We start from the raw sequence: 16,504 nt of genomic DNA, 5'->3' as shown, positions 1-16,504 counted from the left end.
TCTACTGTCTTACGAAGGGAGTAACTGATGATGGACATTCCTACAATGTCCTCAGACCACCGTAGTATCCTGAGGCCGAAACAGTGACTTTTTTGATAGACTCATCAATCATTATCACTTTAACATGAACAGTGTTGCAGGAAAGGGAAGATCAAAATAAGCTGCGTTAAGCTACGTGTTACAACAACACGATTGTCTGTCGTAAGAGTAATAATGCTAGTCTGAATGACGTGAAACGTTTGTATGTACCCGGACCTTGTTCCGTATCCATGTCGAAGATAGACAAACTCAGACTGAGGATTTTCAATTTTTTCACTCAACGAACACTCAAAGCATTTTTTTTACTTACTCGTAGAGGTGATCGAGACCAATGGTGTTGCTAGTAAGTCCACCGCAGACGTGATCGGAACCAAGCCACTATGTCATCAATATTGAACATTCAAAAAGTTTGAAATTGTTGCCTGGTCAAACCCATTCTAGGGATGAACTTCTCAATATTTTGGTGAATCTCTGACACCCCTATCGCCAGTACTACTTACCGGTTCAAACTCTTTCATAAAATTGAGGATTTTTGTTCAGGATCAATTTAATTTTTGGATTTTTGCAACACAGTTTATACCACACCATGCTATACCATACCAGCTACATATACCATTTAAAAATCAAAAGCTCAACAATTGGAAAAATGGCAGTTATTCAACAATTTCGGGTTTAATTTTCTGTTTCTAACTAATAAAAAGTGTTTTTTGTCAAATTAATTCTGGAATTTGATAAACAAGTGTGTGCATTATCGTTTCTGTAATAAAAAGTTGGAGGCAGTGTGTTTAGATGTGCAAATAAAGTGCAATTCTTCATGTGTCAGTGCAGCGATGTTTTAAAACCGTAATATCTTTCGTTTGATGCAATATTTAAAACATTTTTTTCAGCAATTTTGTAGATAAAGGTCCAAACTTTAAGACTATTTAAGCCACCAAGTGCCACAACGTAAATTACGCGCAAAAATGGATTTCCAAAATGAGTTATTTTGCCAATATTTTTCATACAAAAGTGTGTGTTTACATGAAGCTTACCACAGATGGCTCTTTATAACCTAGTCTGCCTTCTTAAAGCACGCAAAAATGTGTTACTTCAACGCACTGTCTAGCACCGAAGCTGACTTTGACGTCACTCAAATAGAGGACTGAACCGATCAAAGTTGGCTATTCTTTTTCATACAATGGCTATCAAAAAATTTAAAAAAATAGTCAACAGGTGTGTTTTTGGCCTTCTAATTGAGTGATGTGATTTGGTTACTTTTAAAAAGGAAAAATTTGGTTTGTGAGTCATAACTTAACCCACTTGGAGAAACCTGTGCAGATTGTGTAAATTTATGTAATCTGCTAAAATTTCTCCAAGTGGGATAAATTATCACCTACAAACCAATGTTTCCTTTAAAAGTACCACATTTTTGCGAAAAAAAAGATTTTGTTTCAGGGAAATCGTCAAAAAACGAATATTTTTCCGCCAAAATGTAGGCTACAAATTTGCAAAGAATCCATTCCATTTAATGTAGACTTTCCAACTGAGCATCGGTGCATCTTAACATCAATTCTACTAATTCCTTTTTTACTTTCAGTGTATTTTAAGAGGCATCGGTGCTTCTCGGAAAAGCATATATTTGGGCGTTTCTTAAATACTGGATTTTAGTTTACTTTCGATGATATCTTTCCACCAGAATCCTTTTCGAAAAATGTACGACCACGAATGTGGTAGCTTTGAATAAAAATTACTTTTGGTTGCAGTAGTTTCACCAGCCCTGAGGAAACTGACCGGTTTATGAAAATTTCGTTCTCAGAGCCGGTCAAACGATTTGGTCAAACGACTAATTTTTATTTAAAGCTACCACATTCGTCGACGTTATTGCGGTTCATACATTTTTCGAAAAAGATTCCGATGAAAAGGTATCACCAAATATGAAAATACACAAATGTAGGCTACAATTTTAGCTAAGTACCGGAGCCTCTTAATGTAAACTTTCCAACTAAGCATCGATGCATCTTAAAATCAAAATTCTACTAATTCCTGCTTTCAGTGTATTTTAAGCTTGATTGGGCTATCGATTTTTTGTGTTCAAATTTTAATTGTTTTCTTAAAGTGAAATGCGAAGTTTTTTGGTGTGTGCGATGTAATGCAAGAATTTTCCGTTTATTCAATCTTTGGAGCACCGAAGGATTCAATTAATTCAAATCTGCTCTATTGTTGTATTTTGTTACATTCTTTCGTTTTTATCGTCTAATGTCCTCATTGTCAGATAGAGAGGACCTTTTGAATTAGGTATACGTTTCAATTGAATGATTTTGTTGTCCAATGCATAAATAAAAACAAATCCACTGAGTTAATGTAGGTTTTACTAAACATTTCCTTTATTTAATTCAAAATCATATTTATGTTCCATAAAACAATAAATTTATTTTTTTTTGATTTTTTAAAATATTTTTCGATTAAATTTTGAAGTTTTAATTTATTCTTTTTAGATATTTCTTAATATTTCATAAGATTACGTAATGTAACTCATATAAAAAAAACGAAAATCTACAAACTAACAAAGAAAACGAAACGTTTTATACAAGACACGGCGTTTCTTACCGCCCTAAATTTCTTGTTTTTTTCCATTATTTCATTAAACGAAAAAATTGTCCTTTTAAATCTAATAATAATCCAAACGTGTTGAACTCGTCAACCTCAACAAAACACATTAATGGTACGATTAATCTTAGCCAATGGATGTTATTACAACGAATTTTTTTTTAAATAAAATTAAATTTTACTTAAGCTTAATGACACACTCTATCGACAAAATCTACTTATAACTTAAACTAGGGCCAATTTCATAACAGCTTGTCGCCATTTGGCCACTTGTTTGAGTAGAATTTTCTCTTCTTCCGCTAATGTGTTGTACTCCGATTCCAATTCCCTTGCTTCCGCTTCAATTTGATGTTCTCGATCCTTTCGATTGATTCGGGACCGACGCGACGCTTCATTGTTCTTGTTGCGCATCTCCACATATTTCCAGTCCGATTCGCTCAAATCTTTGTACAACGATGGCGATGGTATGATCGATGTGGTCTTTGGTGGTCGACCGCGGCGTTTCGGTGCCGGTCGCGATGAATCATCGGACACGATTGTGGATGTGACCGATTGAACGCTGCCGGGATTGTCGTAGGAATTGAGTCGACGTCGCTTGGTTGGAATTGGACATTGTTCGTTGATGATTGATTCTAAGTCGAGAGGTGAGGCTGGCTGTGTTGGAATTATTGTTGCAGGTTTCAGGTCGGTTAGATCGATTATTGGTTTGTCCTAAAAAGTAAAATGAAAAAATCAAAAGAAAATCAAAAAAGAAAATTGTTGAGGTCAATCAATGTCAAATATGGAACTGAAAACCCGACAATGCAAAACGCAAAAAATCAAAAAGCTATTTACCATTATCAAAAAAACTAAATTAACAGTTGTGGTCCCAGTGTTCAGCATTATGAGTCAGCAAAAAGAATTTGAAAAGTCGAAGTATAAATTTGACAAAACGTAAAAAACGTCAAAAAAACAATTCTAAAGTTAACTGTGAACGCAAGGGAAGACGAAACGTAACAGAGGCTCATACGACACGGTTACTGTTATTATAGACATCACTGAGTGGCAGTATGAAATAGCAAAACAACATGACGCAACATTTCACAATAATCCGTGACGTTGCAATATACGCGTAGTTTCCTGAACTTTCTGTCATGTTCGGAGAATTTCGTCATATTTCTCGAAATGAGAGTGAGTGAGAAAAAAAAACATAGTCGTGCAGGTCTCGGCCTGTTTACGATGACACATTGTTGTGCATGTGCAAGTCATGTAAGTGCAGTAAGACTTTCGTAGGGGGGAGTACAAAATGCCAATAAAATTACTTACTTGCGACGCGGAGATGATGTAGCTAATTAGATCGAATTTCTCGTCTTCCATCTCCAGGATGTCATTGGTAATGTCAGGTGTGTTGACATCGATTTTGTTACTGTCCTGTCGCAAGACCCGCATGATTGGTATGTTCAATTTAAGCGATTTCCCGCGTCTTGTACGTTTTTCTTGTTGTCTTGTAGGTGATCGATCCGTCACCAATTTACGCTTACAGCTACTTGTTTCAGCAATACGATTATTATTAGGATTATTTATATTGTAATTGTGATCTAAATGTAGTCGATCCTCAGCAGCAGGACTCGATGCTTTATTCATATCATTTACTGGAAAACAATCTGAACTGTTTTCACAATCGTCAGTGTCTGCGCTGCAGTTTTGTGTGATTGAAGTTGGTGATTTAGGCGATGGTGCTGGTGTTAAAATGTAGTCCGATATTTTCTGTACACAAACCACTTGGCTGTTGACATTGTCCACATTTATATTCGAAACATTGGCATCGGCGACGAATTTGCTCTCCGGCTTAATCATAAGATCATCAAAATTGTTAACCGTTACCAGATAACTGTCGTCGTCCAGCAACATGGCTGTGGCCGGTTGCGCCAATCCAGTTATCATTGTGTCCTGATACAAAACGGCTCTGGCAACAAAATTATTGGCCGGCTCGTATTTGCTATCTGTATCGTTGCCGTCGTCGTTATCAAATGTTCTCGGATAGTCGTCGGTGTTGAATTCTTTCAATTTTGATATTTGATCGATTTCGTCGACGAATCCGAAGTCTTCGTAATCTTGTGAATATTTGACCGGTTGATTGGTGTCACAAGCGGTCGTTTCGAATATAAATGATTCTTCAGTCAGGTCCGATGAATTTAGGCCGGACGGTGAATTGGTTGATTTGGTCGAATCGGGACTGAAGAGTAGTGATTGGCAATCGGTGAAATTATCGGAACACCAGACGTCTGCAGCGTTTATTATTGACGATTGATTTACTGTTGAGTTGTTGTTGTTGTTGTTGATTGTTTGTGAATTGTTGTTATTCAGCATTAATCCAGTTGATGGTTGTTTTAGTGATTCATTCGATCTGGGATTCGTATAAAGATTAAAATCTGGTCTCGTGTAATCTAAAAATGTAAAGAAAAAAATGTTTCAATCAGTACGGTTCGGTTGTTCGTTCGGGATAAAATCTATTTGGCTGCCTTAAAAACGACTGTACTTTTTGGAGAGAAAAGTTAATATTTTAAAGTGGAGGTGAATTTCGATTCTTATTAGAAATTTACTCAAAATATTTTTTCAGACAAATCCATCTACAAAATGGCGCCTCGAAAAATACTTTCAAGTCTTTTCATGAACCAAGTATTACATTCAACGAGAGAGTGCATAGAATGACAGAAAATTAGACGACGGTTTAAATTTACGACCCGCTTTCATACTTTTAAATTTTCATATTTTACAGTACAACAGTTGAATGCATTGTCAGCAATAATGTTGGAAAATTCAAGCTGTTTGTTGTGTCTTCTTGGTAGAGATTATAGCATACAAAGTAATGTAACCTAATATCATGGTCTTCAATAAAAAAAACAATTAATGAGACGACCAACTACTAACGAAAGCAATAAATAAAAATCCGTCTGGGTGCTCAATGGTCTGTTTATTTTGAATTGCCATTTTTCTTATTTATTCATTGCGTTGACTACACACATTTTAGTTTTTGAATGGACCATAAATAAGGCAATTAGTAAAACAATTTCGAGATACACAAAAATTGGTGATGGTCGTAAAATGTGAAAAAACGGTTACATTCATTGGAAATTACAACCATCTTAAAACGAAAGTGACAAAACTCATCGTAACAGACCCCTGCACCATAATAACACCAATAAATTCTGGAAAGTTTTTTTCACACAGTGAAAGTCTGTTTTAAACAGAAATACCACCCTGAGATGCTGCACATGCACAGGGTCTGGGAAGTATCGAGATCGTTCAAAAATCTTTTTTTTTTCGGTGAAATTGTAACTCGACCGCAGTAAGAAAACTCGTGATCATAATTCTTATCTCGAGATGAATAACACATTGTCATTGAGAGAAGTGAATCGATGGAACACGTTATTACTTGTCCAATTTTGTTTGTTCTAGACATTTTGAAGAATATATCAAGTTTTTATTGAGTTGTTATCTCTCACTTAATAAATAGTTTGTAAGTTCTTCATAGGCTAGAACACAATCACTGGATAAGAAACGAAAACGTTTACGATTATAATTTACGTTTTGCACATAGCAAATTACCTTTTCTTGTTTGTATAAAGTAATTTAGTATTAAGTTGTGGAGATAAATTAATTAAATAATTTGTATCACAGATTTACGTTCAGTCTTATCGTTACGAAATTATTGTAAATATTTCTAAATTTTACATTTATTATTATAATTAAGTTGGTTTATCAATAACTCTCAAAATTAATTAATTTTAATTTAATTTAAATTTATTTAAAACAGTTAGATAATCACAGATAGGTTGCCTCTAAAATTAAAATTTTCGATAAAAGTAACAAAAAAAATCGGATGAAAACACTGGCAATTTATAAAAAGAATTTCACAATGATTGCAATATATTGCGCAACAGTCACTCACACATTTCTGTCCAAAATATTTATTTATCAAACAGCCAAAAAGAAAACGAAAAATCTCTCAGTTGCGAGTTCATTCACTGGTATAAAAATGGATTTTTTTCTGGTAACTTTTCTTTGGATGTACACACGAACTTTATGGGAAATTGGTGTTCTTTTAAAAACTATTTTGTCACTTGGTTTAAAGTTAAGGCAATGTTTTAAACTAAACACACAATTTTACTTTTTGATCAAAATCTACTTATGATTTTCACTTCAATATTCAAATCTTCATTTAACGTTCCTCTTCGCCACACTAATAATTAAAATCACTTCTTTTAACTTAAATCACACGAACTTATTATCAATTTACTTTAAACTTTTATTTAATTAAAAATTCAATTCAATTAAAATTACGTAAAATTAAATTAATTTAATTCATTCGTCGAATAAGTGTGCCAGAATTCTTCGTAATTATTTGCGTATTGAGGGGGAATTAAAAGAAGACTTGATGGTTGACCAAAACAAAATCAGTGAATGACTATGATTTCCATTCATAGCACCTACTCTCTCTCTCTCTTCGTTTATTGAAGGTTTTTTCTTCCTCTTCGTTTCATTGAGAGAAGATAATCGACAGAGCGAATGACACAGAGAGAATAAATTTTATTATCAATGAAAATGTGAAGATGTTGGAAAGTGGCAACAATGTTGCAAAGAGGAAACAAAATTTTGTGAGAAATCCTTTGCAGGTTTTTAGCGGTTAAGTTCACGATTTTACAAAGTTTTTTTTTCGTTGCACATTTTGTGCGATAAGGATGACTGTTTCTGAATTTGCTTTTTTTATTGGACTATTTCGGGTTTTTGTACAACTTAGATTTATGAAAACAAATTTATGAATAAAAAAGCAAGTGAAAACGTTAAAGTCGTTCATGTATGCGTGCAAATCATTAGACAGACCAATTTATTTCAAAATTGCCGACTTTTTATCTGAAGATAAAAAACACGATAGGCAAATTTTTTATTCAGATAATTTTGAATATGGTCTGTAGTTTCCATAACAACAAATTAATTTTTTCCTTGTTGGAAAATTAATAAAAATTTACAACCAAAAATATTTGTAAATTTTCTCGTTTTTATCTTCAGTGTGACCCAGTGCTACTGGGTTGTCTTTTTAATAAGAAATTTGAATCCCGAATGATTTGTCGCATTGAAATTAATTGCGGCTTGTTAACTTTCGACACCCTGGACTTTACTTAAATAGTCGTGGAATACCTCCACATAAATTTCTAAAAATCTAGAATTCAGTTTTGGATTTTTAGAAATTTATTTGGAGGCATTCTCGACTATTTAAGTAAAGTCCAGGGTGCCGAAAGTTGGCCAGCCGCAATTAATTTCAATGTGTTGAAATCGTAAAATATGAAATTGATTGATAATCGTCGCTAGAATAATGGAAGACAATAATCTGATTGCACTTTCGACTTAATCATTGTTGTAAATTGTCTTGGTAGAATTACAAGCCATTATCATTTCCAATGCGAGATGCACACAGAAATGTGTCTTATAATTTCCAAAATATTAATTCCATTTATCAATTGATAAGTCAAAAGCGCAATAATCTCCAACATTTCAAACATCAATCATTGCTAACAATGCATCAAAACTATTTTTTTTTTGTAAATAATTTTTGAATGCATCTGCAATCCTCTAAAAAAAAAAATAAAAAAAAAATAAAAGTAAATGAATAATGTAATGACCTGTACGGTCCATCCAATAGTCCGGTTGACGGTCTATGGTTGCAAATGATGACATTAACTGCATTTTATTTTTTATTATTGTCGACAATCCAAAAAAACAACAATAATGCAAGCTATGTGTCCAGTTTCTATTTACTTTTTTCTTGATCTAATCAAATTTGTAAAATTAATTTAATTCGGAACCAATCAGTTTGTGTCTAAACTCGCGCCCGGCTTGTTAAGGAATGATTATGCTCTCTTTATGATCTGTCTTTTATTTGTTTCCTCATTGATGGATGAGTACATACCTATACGTATAGTGCATATATACCCATAGCGAAGTGTATATATGATATAGCGAAACCATTTCTCTCTCTTGCATAACTATACCGCGACAAATGTGTTTTCAGAGACACCATAACATTCTCTCGCTCTTGCGACGAAGAGCGGACGAAAATTGAATCGGAATCGCTGAAATCATGTTCAATCATGTTTTATCTTGTGTGTTTTGGTTTTGAAAACACCGGTGTTAAAACACTGCCAGTGTTGCGAGTGCCATGAAAAGAAAACACACCGAACGATACACTCGATTTTACTATTGATACAAAAAATCGTTTCGTTGCTGCTACACATCTCTGTATGAATCGGTTTCAGAGAGTGTAAAATAGAGAATGTAACATGTGCGTTGGATTTAACCAACCTTGAACTAGTAAATTCTACGAATTTTCTACATGGGTGCTATATATACGCTGTGTGTGTAAATTTCGTGTACGGCAATGGGTTATTAGAATGAGGAATGAAGTGATTTCGGTTTTCAAACGTAATTATTTGACAACAATTTTTTTGTACACATTTTTTGAACACGGCATTTGTGACTTGTAACATTGTTTGTACTTGTTCAGTAATTGTAACATTTTCAGCTGCCGCGGATTTTTGAAAGACATAATGGAAGTTACATGATTAAAGGATGAATCGTGTACTTAAAAAAAACCAAAACTTATTTCAATAGTCGTTTAACTTTGGCAGCTGTTTGGTGAAGTTAAGTAACCAAAAAATATTACTGAGATACTGACATTCATCTTGTGAATAGAAAAACAGCGTAAGTATCAATTCAACTTCTTTTTTCGGTTACTTTCATTCGATAAAAATAAAATAATCAAAGAAATGAACTCACCTATAACCGGTGTATTGAGCTCTTCACCTATAACGCGAATCGTTGTCTGGCTGTCTGGTTGGAACTCGCTTTCGAGAGGCAAAAACCCCCGGAAGACTTTCCCCTCGCTCATATCTGAGTATATCATGTTTGGATGATCGTTCGTATCCAAGCGGCTGTAACACTGGTCCTGTTGATCTGGATAATTGATTAAGTTGTGTGCCGTATGTGTCGTCGTATTCAAAATCAGTTGTTGATTGTTCACTGAGGTACGTATTTTGATCGTATCTGAGGTTGTCGTTTGCGATGGTTGATTTACCATGTACAATTGATTTACGCCATAATGCGAATGAGTTGATTCCAGTTTTGGAAGACATTTCGAACGGGACTAGAAGAAGAAGGAGAGAAAAAACGATTCAATTTTTTTCTATCCTCCACACCGAACGAATACATTTCGCATTTGGCGAACATTTTCACTTACATTTAATTCTCCGTTGAGGTTTAATTTAATTGTTAAGCCTTTAAGCTCGCCAATAAAAAAAGTTGAGAGCTCTGCCCCTCAACCTGAAATAAGCGAGAGAAAAGTAAAAAATTAATTTCAGTTGAAAATGGCTCTGCGTCATTACTTTAATATTATTGATGATAAAGTCAGAACAACGTATAATAACGGCAAGGTGGAAGTAGCAATAGTTGATTCATTGCTCGAAATATAAAAATGACTTCACTTTTTAGATAACAGTAAGTTAGACGATGAGATTAAAAAAAAAAACGTCGCCAACAACAAAATAAAAATTTTACAATTAATTCGCTCTACTCATTATTTTCTCGTGGAGTGGATGCATGCACAATAACTTACGACACATTTTTTGGTTGCTGATTTCGTAAAAACATTTTTGATTTTTTTACCCTGTTCCACAGGGGTGTAACTTAGAACAATTTTTATTGTCGCTGCTTAGAACATTTTTGATTTTTGTACCAGCCCTGTTGAATGTCGTTCAAAAACATCGAATCGTTTTTTAATTTTCTGAATGTCAGCTCATTACCGACAATACCACAACATGTACCGAAATATTTTTTGAACCGGTGGGTGGCGAATTAAAGTCGCATTTGCGTCTAGTTCTCCAATTAATTTAATTAAAATCTGATTCTTATTGTAAAAAAAAACTTGGAACGAGCCGAACAATTCTTATAATCTGGAATTTTGATTACCCAACGCAGATCCAGTCAAATAAATCGACAAACATTTTAAATGCAAATTTAACCGATTTCTGTGATACAATTAAAAATTCCAGATCATACGAATTGTTCGGCTCGTTCCAAGTTTTTTTTTTAAATAATATCAAATTTTTATTAATTTAATTAAAGAAATAGATGCCCTAAACGAGTAATTATTCCGTGGACCAGCTGGTAATCGATCAAATGGTAATTTACAGCCAGGTTCTACACTGAAATTCAACTTGACAAAATCAAAACCAAAATCTGCTGCCTTTTTCATATAGTTCGTTAATTTTATAGTTTTCGGCAACAACGATTTTCTGTTATAGTAACTTTTAATTGTCTTCGGCAATTGCCTAAAATCGATGGTATTTTACGACAATTTTTATGGTAAAGTGGTACACCCGTGCCCTGTTCCCAAGTGTCGATCAAACTGCACGACTAGTCTTCTAATTTTTCTAATTTTTCAAGAAATCCAAATTCAGGCAACAACGATTTAGAAAATATTTCTATTGATGGGGAATTGCTTGTTAGCTAGACGTTCGAAATTTTTCATGTGGAAGTGTATATATCGTCAGTGGGATAATATACAACCAAATTTTTGGCTAAGAATTTCGTTCAATCGATTTGTAACGGCGCCAAAGTGACCAATTTTATAATTGAATTAAAAAAAAATTGGTCGACTTCATAATTTGCGTATTTTTTTGGAGTAACGGTCATTTTGGTGTTCTTAGCGCAAATATTCTATTCTTGGCAGGACTTTCACTCATTTTTTGCGCTAATTGGACTAACATTTTGAGAAAATACGATTAATTTACTGGAATTCAGAGTGAATTTTTTTCCCTTTTCGTCAAATTTGCTTTCGTTGAAAATTACTAGAAAATCGTTGATTTACTAAAAATCATTTAGACTCCCCTTCTGGCTGCTGCATTTTTTTAAACAAAATTATTCATTAAACTTTTGCACATTTTTCGGACGTAGATTGATTGTCATTTCGTTCCGTGTCGCGAGTACTTAGTGTATACGCCAATAATTATAGAGTTTTTCTATTTTGATAAAAAGATCCGATAACAGTGCCAATTAATATACGTACAGCGTAACGATCTATTTTTAAAATTATTGTCATGTTCCACATAACAATTGGCAGTTAAATGAAGTCATAATTGCAGAAACGAAAATTGGCCTCATTAAATGAATTACGTTTTCATTAATGAAAAATCTAATTAGTTTAGCCTAATTATTAATGAACGAGAAAAACAACTACGAAATCAATTAATTGACATTCTCTGTTCATATTCTAAACTAAATCATAGGTGTGACAAATAATATATTCGAGGAAAAAAAAGCTCGTGTGCTATGTCAAGTTCGATTACCCTCCAAATACCGGTGGTACATACTAATCACTTGAATAATATAAATATTTTATTGTGACGAACAACACATATTCAACAAACAGAATTTCTGTTTAAATTATTAAAGCGATTGACGAATATAAATAAAATGGTTGTGTGCTCCGGCATAAAATGGTCAGAAAAAAAAACTAACATTTTTTTCCAACATTCAAAATATAATCACACATCAAGTGATGACTAATTTTTTTTTCCTCGAATCGGGCATGAAGCGCGCCAGTGTATTTATCTCTATCTCTATATACATTCCACCATAGCATCACTTCGGTCGTTCTTTCCAAAACGATTTTCATTTTCAGCTGACTCATTTCTGTGATTTAACGACGCCAATTTACTTAAATCACATGAATGTAACGTTCGAAATGTTCGCGTGTGTAACAATGAGATTTCACGTTTTGCTTTTGTATTTGGTATTACATTGTAAATGGGAGAGAAAACGTATCTGTGAATATTCAAACATTATTCTGGGAAATCCCCATACGAAACCGATATATAATTCAATTGAAAACAGGCTCAAACAACAAAACCAAACAAGCTCAAACGTGTTCCAACATGAAAAATTCAAATTCGGTACGCACTTATTACCGAGTCAATACTCTCCTCGCCCGTGCTAAACTATATAATTTAATATCGGGGATCAACGTGCCATTCACATCGTTGAAACGTTTGCTAACTACGAAAATTAGTATTAAGGTCAAGATTAATTAACCGTTCGTCTCACAGTTGTAATCTTATCTATCAGAACTTTATTAAATTATGAAAAACAAGGTTTATATTTGCTCGGACTTGGACGTTGTTACCATGCAACATTGTGATGGTTTCAATACGTTCGTTCAAAATATATCAACTCAATAGATGTAAAATTGAACTAAATTACGACACTTAAAATATCTCAATGGAAAAAAACTTACTTGGTATCGCTTTGTGCGTAGTTGTTCGCACAAAAACTAATTGGGTTTTATGTAACGCGCTTTCTATTCGAAAAGATCGCTGTTACAGCACTGGGTTTTACTTTAATTTTTTAATTTCTCACAGTTAATTGAAGGATATAACTATTCCTCGAACCGATTGTTCAATTAAATTTGTATTTCAATTGAGAAATTGCACTGAATTCAAAACCGACTTTTTATTTCAAGATGTGTAGCTGAATCAAACAAACTTAATTTTTCGTTTATATTCGCCGAAAGTCTCTGATATTCTGTTTCCATACACAAAAGAGTCTCGCTTTACTGAATTATTTGTTGTGCAACATTTAAACGTTTCTACTGGCTGTTGGCGAAGAGAACCGTTTATCTCTTCTTTCCTCCAAAGCCAATGAAATCGTTTCATTCGGTTGGTATATCGTCATCACGAGCCAATGTAGTAAATTTATTTTTAGAAAATTACGCTCACAAGCTTTGTGTACGCTCTCCACCCGGTGTGCTACAATATATTGTAGTCAAACGATTTGTATATTATGCTCGCTGAGCGAATATTTTGTTGAGTCATCGTCGTTATTGTGATTAGATTTTTTTTGGGCTGATATTAAAGTTTCTTGCTATCGAAATTATTTAATGACGACCAAACGAAATAAATGTTTGATTCTTGGAAATCCTTTCCAATTTTTTTTAAATATATATTCCCCCTCCACTCAGATATGTAATAGTTGTGTATGGTAATTTTATTGATTACATTTTCGGTGCTGAGCCTCACATTATAATATATTAGCCGTGACACTTTCTATTATTATTTACAAATTGATGAAGAGCAAAATAGAGAAGTTGTTTAGAGTTTTCTAAGGTCACGTCTTTGTGTTAACTATACCAACCTTCATAGTTATAATAGTGCTACTAAACGTGAGCTTTTGCAAAACCAATCATCTGTTTCTTCTCCATTTTTGCGAGTCCACACTGAATAATTACGCGATTGGAGAAAGATTTCATCATCATGTCGGGTTTTTACGTTATTTTATACTTGAGTAAGGAAATTGTATGCAATATCTTGCTCAAAAAATATATATTCCGGAACATGGCCATAATACCATCGATCCAGAGCTTATTTTTACGTTTCAACCTGCGACTGATATTACGTTTCGTACATTTGTACATCGAAAGTGCTAAATGAATTGAAAATCAAAGTCTTTGGTTTGGATGGATTGACATTAAATATACCAGTCGAGGTATTCTAATGAGTAATGGGCTGCAAAAAAATTTATTTGTGATGTGTGTCCGAGATACGCTAATTACATATGGAAAATCAAATAAATGTTACAATAAGAGTTCGATCAACCGCGTCGTGAGTACAACTTCTCTATAGATTTTCAGTCGACGACGGTTACAATTTGTTTTTGAAAATTTCGTGTATTGAAAGCTTATTTCTTCTTCTTCTCTTGACTATTATTTTTTGCGAACAGACGTAGTGAACAATGTGCTGTTGCAGACGATCTTCATTAATTTATTATTTTTTGTAAGAGTCAGGGTTTTTGGGACGTAGATGTTTGTAGAGCACATCAGCACATCAGTTACGTTCGATCACTTGTTCCTTAAACATTTCACGATGTACCAATTTATGTGAGTGATCTTATTTCTAGCTGGTGTCGCTATAGCTCATAACTTTTCTCATTTACTTACACAGGCCTTACCCGGTTCTTGAGCCCAGTAAATCAAGTAAATCTCTAAATGCGTTGACCAGCCCTCTTTATATCGTTGTGCTACACGAAGAGAAACGATCCAATTCCCCTAGTCAAACTAATTGGGAAGCAGTTACGTACCCATTTCTGCGTATTACACACTCACTATCTTTCCGTTACCAGATCCAATGTCCTAAAAGATCCCAAACAAAAAAAAAATTGAGAACTAACGTTACATAGTAGGAATTGCTACTGCACAATGAAAAAATGCAATTGCAGCTATGAAAATGTGACTGTATTGCCTCTGTCTAACGAAAACATCCAAAACTATAGCCAACTATTTCTGTAAAATGTACGAAAGGCAAACTATTTCCGTCTATGTACCTGAAAATACTATAACAAATTGTATGCTTTTAGTTTTATCACGCGATCGGTGATATAACCGCCGTATTTATACAACATTCGTGACGTGTCAGAGCTTCAATATACTTTTAGCTCATATTTCTTTCTCGGTGTGAACCTCTGCTATTAATTGTTGACCGTCATGACTTGCAAGAATTAGATTCTTCAAACATGAGCCTGTGTGGTATTGTATTTATATGAGTACTGTTGAAGGCCACTGTTCTGTATCACTTTGTGAATGTATGGATACGAAAGACTGTTTGAAAATAATAGTTGTGATTTGACTGGGACAAAAAAATATTAAATTTTATGGAAAATTTTCGAAAACAATTCTTCGATAAGAAATCTGCGAACACCATGGATACAGTAATTCCGCTGATAAGATATAGCATATAGACAAAGAGAATGTCGGTGACTAATTTTAGCACACACAATGAGCGAATTAATGGCGAAAATTTTCGTAAATACGCTGAATGCAAATCCAACCACAATTTAACCATATTGAGAAATTTCCCATTCGATTTCACTTACCTCTCATTGTGACTAGCATAAAACCCATTGTCGTTTGCCAAGGATTATACGACGTTCTCAATTGATGCGAATGATAGTTAAAACAGTGATGATTTTGACAACAACAATTGATCATTTGATTTCGCTTAAAAACAATCTTCGTAATCTTCTTCTTCTTAATAACCAACTTGTGCAATGTACAGCAGATGATCAACAATGAGACAACGGACAACAGATCTTTTTCCTTTAAAATTGAAGCACTCAACATAGTATTACAATTGTACACTTGAAGCATTTGAATGCTGACAGAATAGGTCAATGTTAGGTGTCTTTTTAATCACAATTTACGCGTTTAAAAAAAAATTGTTTTTCTGTATTATTATATGTGACTGTTCAACGAAACCACTAGAACGTTCCTGACTACTTAACAAACTAAACAATTGTCTGTAATAGAATTGAAACTACACGTTTCTGTCACTTGCACTTCCGGGCAGGTAGATGTAAGTACCTGTATCAAAACCTAAGATAGTCTTCGGTATTTTAAGAAATTATAATTGTTCTTTAAACGGATATTCCCACAAAGCCATTAAGTATTTTTATTCAAATTTAAATATGTTATAAAACACGACACAACGTCAATGTGGAGTGTATGTGACGTAACACCCGGTCGGAACAAATTTCGGTTTGAAAATATTTTTCAATTTTCGTTTTCAATAATTTTACTGATATTTTCACGGATCAATTTATTACTGCGTTAATCTCAAGTGGATTTTCTAATTATTTTTATTTAAAAAAAAATTCTTTCAATTTAATTTCAATGCAATCGCTAGTTGTACGTAAAATGCTTCTTATTTGTGCTAAACTCTTCAAAGAACTGAACACATGATTTCGTGTATTTCATACAACGAGCTTTGGATGATGCAACATAATGAATTTCAGAATC

General features: G+C 33.7%; 1 protein-coding gene across 3 annotated transcripts; it reads right to left on the bottom strand.

Annotated features, from left to right (window-relative positions):
- Positions 1-2,370: 2,370 nt before the first annotated feature.
- LOC119070518 (putative mediator of RNA polymerase II transcription subunit 26) lies at positions 2,371-16,462 on the bottom strand. 3 transcript variants are annotated; one of them, XM_037174884.1, is made up of 5 exons: positions 12,953-13,545; positions 9,899-9,981; positions 9,439-9,805; positions 3,931-5,051; positions 2,371-3,336 (listed from the first exon to the last, which is right to left on the bottom strand). In XM_037174884.1, exons 3-5 carry the CDS (start codon positions 9,737-9,739, stop codon positions 2,851-2,853), a joined length of 1,908 nt encoding a protein of 635 aa, XP_037030779.1. In that variant the 5' UTR covers positions 9,740-9,805; positions 9,899-9,981; positions 12,953-13,545; the 3' UTR covers positions 2,371-2,850. The 3 variants fall into 3 exon arrangements, with proteins under 3 accessions (XP_037030779.1, XP_037030781.1, XP_037030780.1); XM_037174885.1 differs by lacking the exon at positions 12,953-13,545 and adding an exon at positions 15,583-16,462 and having other exon boundaries at positions 2,381-3,336; XM_037174886.1 differs by lacking the exons at positions 9,439-9,805; positions 9,899-9,981; positions 12,953-13,545 and adding an exon at positions 8,286-8,506.
- Between the last annotated feature and the right edge of the window lie 42 nt (positions 16,463-16,504).

Source organism: Bradysia coprophila (assembly GCF_014529535.1).
Source record: "Bradysia coprophila strain Holo2 chromosome X unlocalized genomic scaffold, BU_Bcop_v1 contig_98, whole genome shotgun sequence".
Lineage (NCBI taxonomy): Eukaryota > Metazoa > Arthropoda > Insecta > Diptera > Sciaridae > Bradysia > Bradysia coprophila.
This window is presented reverse-complemented; position numbering and strand designations above follow the sequence as displayed.